This window comes from Chiroxiphia lanceolata, chromosome 16 (genome assembly GCF_009829145.1).
Source record: "Chiroxiphia lanceolata isolate bChiLan1 chromosome 16, bChiLan1.pri, whole genome shotgun sequence".
NCBI lineage: Eukaryota > Metazoa > Chordata > Aves > Passeriformes > Pipridae > Chiroxiphia > Chiroxiphia lanceolata.
Window position 1 is genome coordinate 11,043,976 of NC_045652.1, and position 7,093 is coordinate 11,051,068.

At 43.9% G+C, this 7,093-nt stretch overlaps 1 protein-coding gene across 3 annotated transcripts; it reads right to left on the reverse strand.

The window, feature by feature from the left end:
• Positions 1 to 2,220: 2,220 nt before the first annotated feature.
• Positions 2,221 to 4,555, reverse strand: LOC116794900 (cytochrome c oxidase assembly protein COX19). Of its 3 annotated transcripts, none has more exons than XM_032704088.1 (4): positions 4,364 to 4,555; positions 4,136 to 4,247; positions 2,629 to 2,742; positions 2,221 to 2,437 (listed from the first exon to the last, which is right to left on the reverse strand). In XM_032704088.1, exons 1-3 carry the CDS (start codon positions 4,443 to 4,445, stop codon positions 2,655 to 2,657), a joined length of 282 nt encoding a protein of 93 aa, XP_032559979.1. In that variant the 5' UTR covers positions 4,446 to 4,555; the 3' UTR covers positions 2,221 to 2,437; positions 2,629 to 2,654. The 3 variants fall into 3 exon arrangements, with proteins under 3 accessions (XP_032559979.1, XP_032559981.1, XP_032559978.1); XM_032704090.1 differs by adding an exon at positions 3,242 to 3,287 and having other exon boundaries at positions 2,221 to 2,742; XM_032704087.1 differs by having other exon boundaries at positions 2,221 to 2,742.
• Between the last annotated feature and the right edge of the window lie 2,538 nt (positions 4,556 to 7,093).

Consider the following 7,093-nt stretch of genomic DNA (forward strand, 5'->3'; position numbering starts at 1 on the left):
GTTTCCAGAATACAGATTTTTTCCCAGCTTGGTGACAGGCTTCTGGAGAGGTTCTTCCTTGGCATGGGCACAGGAAAGATGGCTGTGAATTTACAGCTTTCCTTTGGCTTTCATTTTAAAGGAGCACACACCTGGATATCACAAAGCTAAAATAAAGAGGTTTTAAATGGAGAGGCTTTAATTAATGATCTGTATGTTGGCAGGAGTTAATTGAAGAGCATTCTGGGAATTCTCCCTGATGACTCTGGTGTCGCAGGGGCTTGTCCCATAGAGCAAGCTGGGAAAACTGTTTGACCCAGGTTTGGCACTGATTAATGGCTTTTTTTTCCCACCACGTCTCAGTTGCATTAGATCTCAGTGTCTGATGTCCCTCACCAGCTCTGAGCTTACCTTACAGCTCCACTGAACATATTCTCTTCTCCAGCTAATGCTTACAGGAAATACGTGCTTCTGCCAATTCCCCAAGTTTTCAACTATCCACTCACAGCTCTTTTCTTGCCCTGGCATGAGGGGACAGGGCTGTGCAGCTGACTCACAGTGCTGGGAAGCAGGATGAAAGGTGCCTGTGGATCTGGACAGGATGAGGATGTGATCTTAGGGTTGGTGAAAGATGCAAACCTCTCACCCCCGTGGTCCCTTTTAGAGTGGCAACCACTCAACACCTCAAAAACTTTACCCCTTTTACTCTAGAACATTGTAGAGGAGAGAGCTGGTACCAATGTCTCAGAAAAACATGGACTGAACACTTGAAGGAATTGTCTGGCCAAATGACAGTGCAGAGTAACACCCAAAAAATAAAACTACTATTGATAACAGCCCAGATAACTCCCCCACCACTGGTGGGTTCTTTCACACCTACCAGGAATTCACTTCACCTTATAATATTCAAGGAGCACAGAAGCATGAAATTCGATTTCTTTCTTCTGCAGATGCTGGAGATTATTTTAATTCTAACTTGGTATCACTGAAAGAAAGCTCTTGTTCAGTGGTTTAATATAAAGTCTTTTAATATCTGTTGCAGAAATACAATCTCTGCTTTCTTTTCTATAAATGTACTAATCTCACCAAAGGGTATAATTTGAACAGTAGAATGAAGTAGAATAAAAATATGCAGCAGCAGGCAAATGTTCTTTTCAAACAGGAACCTGCTCTGAGCTATGTGCACTCTGTTCCATCAGATTAGACCTAAGCAACAATTTAAATCTCAGCTCCAATGACCAATATGAAAAGCAGAAAATGTTCTTCCACCCTTTCTTGGAGCTCAGTATGAGCAGATGCACAGTGGAGAGAAGCAGAAGCAAAAGCAGACAGCAGGGAAGGGGAGATATATCAAAGAGAGGAGAGCAAATAAAGAGGAAAGTGTTGGAGAACTGCCTTGACAAACAGATCACTGTTTGTATCACTGTCTGCAGGCCCTGACCCTAAAGCTTAACGTTCAAGAACCAGATAGGCAGAGAAATGAGTCACTGGGTTAAAAACAAAAACAAAAGAAGCAGGGGTGACAGGGCAGAAAATACAGTAGAAAATACATCCAAAGGATTTACAAATTTATTGCCTGCTTGAAACACATTTCTAAGGGGCTAACAGGCCAAACTATTTCTGCCTGAACTCAACATTAATTAAGAAAGACTCAATTGCATTACTACATGCAAGAGAATGGCTTTGGTAATTCATGGTTAAATTATACAAACACATATCAGGGATCTTAAAGACACACTCAGAGCTGATTTCTCACCTGCTGCATGGCCTTCTCTACGTATGGGCTGCAGCTACACGTGTTGGAAGAAACATTGGATTTCTTAGACAGCTAACTCCTGATCTACCCTGGTTTTTAATATAAAACATTTGATTTTGAAAGAATAAAATTGTCCAATCACATTATGTATATTTGGTAACTTAGAGCACAAATAAACACCATTTCTGTCTCCACACTGATTTCACCATTAAGATATTAAAACCCCAAAACATATGGCAGCTCTATTTGGATAAGTGAACGTATTCAGAATGAAAGATTCCCAGTTAAATGATGAAATGAAGTTAGGTGAACACTGCTGGCATGGTAACTAAAAGCAGAATCACTACCTGACTGGTGTCTGGAACCAGATATACTCTCCTGACAATGATGGAAGATTTTAAGACTGAAAAAAACCACCCACCCCAAGTGTCTTCCCTAGCAGGGTGAGAAGGAGATCACTCCAAAGATAGGCACTAATACCAGTATTTAATGAAAAGCAATTTGCAAGTACCACAACAGCTTTATTTCCACCTAACAAGCAACTCCTGTGAGCATATTAGTACTGCCCACACAAGATTAATCAGTAGTTCAAGATCTACACAATAAAGGGTTGTTTGGTTTGGGAGTTTTGTCCTTTTAAAATAAGACTTCACTGTTCTTACAGAGACATGGAGAACACTTCAGGCAGTAACTGTTTTCCCTCTAGAGAAATTAAAAGAAAGAAGTTAAGAAATACTTGAGCAAAGCAGACAAAGGCAGTACTTTTGCTCATTTAAAAAAAAAATTTTAGGAAAATTAAACTCTGGAAAAAATGTTCCTTTAGGAAACATTTCCTACTGCAATATGAATAGAAGGTACAATATGTACTACATTTAGAGTTATGCATTCCATACATGAGGAGCAAAGTTGTCTGTCTTCATCACAACTTTTCAGGTTTTTCTTCTGATTTCTCATTTATCAGGTCTTTAAATCCCAATTTTTCCAGTGGTTCATTAGCCATAAGCTGCCTAAGTTAAAAAGAAGAAAACAAAAAGCTTTTTAGAGAACACAGTCTATAAACAAAAGAACAGCAGCATTCTTTACTTCATTTAGTATCATTCACCCTAAAGAAACCCAAGACATCTATAGAGAGTTATTGCTGCTTGGCAAGATCTCAGAAATTTCAGTTTTCGGAAGGCAACATTCTGGGATCTTTTTTTTTCCTCCTTAACAGTGGTTTTCCAAATAAATGTGTTGTTTCCTGATTTTGGATACTGAGTAAGAGTTTCCTCAGAAACTGACCTGACTCTTGGTTTAACTTTAACTAACAGACTGCATAAGAGCTCTCTAAAATTCTACCTGTGCCATTTATGACAGTGAATTACCACTTTTAATTGCCACTATCCTTTGCTGCAGTGATTTTCAAACAAGCTTTTGATTTGCAGCCCTCCTTGACACCAGCCCATGAAAGTGTATTTTCCTTAAATACAGGGAAATTCGTTTACTTCCCAGAGTTCCCTGACTCACCGTTGTACAGGAAGCACTGCAAAGCAATGCAAGAATGGAAACATCCCTGGAAAACCAAACACCAACACTTTTTTCACTTTACCTGAGGAACAAGTTGAACTTTTAACTTGCCTGCTTGAAACATATTTCTAAGGGGCTAACAGGCCAAAGTACTTCTGCTTGAACTATACCTGAATTACACTAGGATGTATTATATAGGAAAATATATTATATACTCGGATATGTATTATATACTCGAATATGTATTATATACTCAAATATGTATTATATACTCAAATATGTATTATATACTCAAATATGTATTATATACTCAAATATGTATTATATACTCAAATATGTATTATATATTTGAATATATCTATATTATGTGGAAATATATATTATATAATTGAATTATACGAGGATGTATTTTGATCTCAGCATTAATTAAGACTCAGTTGCATTAGTATACACAAAGAAATACCACTGGCTCTGATACTTCATGGTTAAGTTATACAAATACCTATTTGGGGTCCTAAAGACACACTCAGAGCTGATTAGGAAGGCCAGGCAGGAGGAGAGCAAAGTACGTGCAAATTAAAAGTTTAACTCGTAACTAGCTGGGAAAAAAAATAAGCTTCACATCGAGGAATGCGGTTGTGCAGGATGGAAGCTGCCCGAGTCCCGCTGTTATCCCACCGCACGGGCTGGATAACACGGAAACACGAGCCAAGTGATGCTGATGCCACACGGGGCACCTTCAAGGACACCCCCCTGTGTGACTGCGGGCTGCCTTCCCCTCCCGCGCCCGCAAAGGGATCCTCGCCCCGGGGACCACCGGGCTGGCCGCCAGGTCCCCAGCGTGTCCCGGGGCCGCCGGGGATGGGGCAGGGCCGGTGTCGGGGGCACACTCGCCTGTCCATGCGGCACTCCAGGTAGGCCATGGCGCGCTCCCGGCAGGCCGCGCTCTCGTAGCCGCTGTGCCGGAGACACTCCATGAACTGCTCCTTGAAGGCGCTGCACTCCCCTGTAACACACAGCGAGGGGCCGTGACACCCACCGGGGCCGTGACACCCACCGGGCCCGCGGCACGGGCGGGGGGAGGCAGGCCCGGCGCGGGGCCGCCCGGCCGCGGTACCGCACCGAAGTGATCCAGCGGGAAGGCGCCCTTGTCCGGCGGCCGCGGCGTGAAGCTCTTGGCGCTGAAGTTCATGGCGGTGGACATGTCGCCGGTGTTGGGTGGGGGTTTGGCACGGACGGTCCTGCGGTCCCTCGGTCCCTGCCCCGGTCCGTCGGTCCGTCCCGCCGCCGGGGGGAGCCGAGCGCATCGAGCGGCCACGTGACCGGGGCGGGGCCGCCCGCCATGGTCGCGGCGTCCCCGTGGCCATGGCAACCGCAGCGATGGGCGCGTCGCCATGGAGACGCCACCGACGCCGCCCGCCATGTTGGGCCGGGCCCCAGCGGGAGGGTCGGGCTGGGGGGGATTCGTGTCCTTGCATTCAGGGCTTCGTCAGCTTCTGCGAAATAAACCGATTCCTCCTCATAAAAACCCGTGGTTTTCTCCTCATTCCACTCTGAACGCTCCGAATGATTCTTGGGGTTGTCCTGGGCAGGGCCAGGAGCTGGACTTTGATGATGATTGTGGGTCCCTTCCAACGCAGGATATCCCGTAATTCTGTGGTTCTGTGCCTGGGTGGGTGAGAGCGATGGCCACCGGCCTCCTGTCTGCGGAGGGGCCTGGAAAAACGGTCTGTCACTAGCACTTGTTCAGCTGGAAGTGGAGGGGGAACGAGCCAAACTTGGATCCTGGTGTCAGCAAACTGCTTCATACAGGATCCAGCCTTAGCGAGTCTCTCCCGTTTCTATCCAGGGACCAGGCTGAGGCCGGGCTCCTCCTTCCCCTCTGCCATGAAGAACGAGTTCCTCACCTGCCACTTCTGAGAGTGTTGAGTCTTGACTTAAAAGCACATTTTTCAGGACCCAGTCCTGGCTGGTGTGATCCCAGAGCCCTGGGGATAACACTTGCAGGGAGGCAGTACGAACTTACCTCAGCAACCCAGCAGGATTTTGGAGGAGCCATCCCCATCCTGCTGCAGTGACATGAACTCTTCCATCAACTGCCCGTGGTGGTAATAACATGATTGTTTATCCCTTGTTAATCCCCATGGTTTAATGCTGTGCACAAACCTGATGGACAGCTCCGAGTTATTTTATGCCTTCTACAAAGGATGGGTGAGCAGGAGGGTTCCCATCACATGCCATGAATGCTGATGAGGCTGGTAAAACCAAGCGGTTTTTGGCAGATGCTTGGGAAACGGTGAACTTCCAGATCCTCAAGATGGATAATCAAGAAAAACACCCCTATTGCCTGCAGGTTTACAGCACATGCTCTGCAGATCCACAATCTCCTCCTGAAAGGAGGATGAGAAATGGCTTTAATTTAACCTACCCGAGTGTTAACAGTGGATTACAGTAGTATTTTTTCTTCTTTGCTAATAGCTGCAATTGGTTTCAGACAGTCTTTCATCTGTTTTAAGTTGATTTTTCTTTTAATTAAATGACTGAGCTAAGTAGAAAGAATTCGAGGCTGGGAAAAAAAAGAGAAATAGCTTCAATTTTTAAGGACAGTCATTATGGAAATACTACCTGCAGCTCTATTTAAAGTGTGTTTTGTTTATGCCTTGATTGCTTTCTTATTACAGTATCGAAATTCTAAATGGAAAATTACACCGTGTTCTATTACATAAGTAACTGGTTTAAACAGCCTGAAATTTAAGGTTTTATTATTAGGTGTTCAGTGCTATGAACAATGGAGGGTTTTTATTATACGGCAAATGGCACTTTTCCACTTGACTTCATTACAACACTTGGTGGTAAAAGCGAGATACTCCTCTTTCATAAATACATGCAGCAAACTGTCTCCCAGATCTCAGAGGACTGAGCAGCAGAGAAGCAGCTTTGGTTCATCTGGACAAGTTTAGCCGAAGTGTCAAGGCACTTGATTTTAGCAAACTGCCCAAATTATGTTACTGACTTTTTGGACCTGCTGGTTCCCCATGTGATGAAGGAAGAAGTCAAAGGAAAGAGATACACAGGAATCCCACAGCAGAATTATTCCCAGACAGACAGTGACAATCCATTCCAGTTCTGTTTAATGTCTTTATCAACAATCTGGATGAGGGGATTTGGTGCACCCTCAGTAAGCTTGTAGATGGTACCCAGTTGGGTGGGAGTGTACATATTAAGAAAAATTTCTTCCTCAAAAGGGTTGTCAAACCTTGGAACAGGCTGCCCAGGGCAGTGGTTGGAGCCAGTGTCCCCAGAGGGATTTAAAAGATGTAGATGTGGTGATGAGAGACATGGTTTAGTGGTGGCCTTGGCAGTGCTGGGGGAACAGTTGGTCTCAATGATCTTAAAGGTCTTTTCCAACCTAAACAATTCCATGATTCCAGGCAAAGGCTGTATCAAGTTGATATATTTTATTATATACAAATATTTTTACTACCTATTTATTAACTGTCTGTCTTTGGAGCCTTAAATTTTGTAGTTACCCGCCTTCAGGTCAGGTATAGTAGCAGATGTTTGGTTATGGTTACTTAATGTTTTTATTGCAAATGCCAGTTGTATCTTCTAGAGTTTCCTTTAAAGGTACATGCTGTCATACAACCTAGTACACGTGCTTTTGCAGTTAAGGATGTGTTTTTCCCAAGGAGATCAAGTGAAACCCCTGTTAGATAACCAGTGTGAAGAAAAAAAATCTCATTTGCAGATTAAGTCAACCAATTCCAAAGAAATTCAATAAAAACAAAGCAGTGCCATAAACAGAGAATTAAATGGTTTTTTCATATTATCTTTCAAAGAAGTGAGAGACTT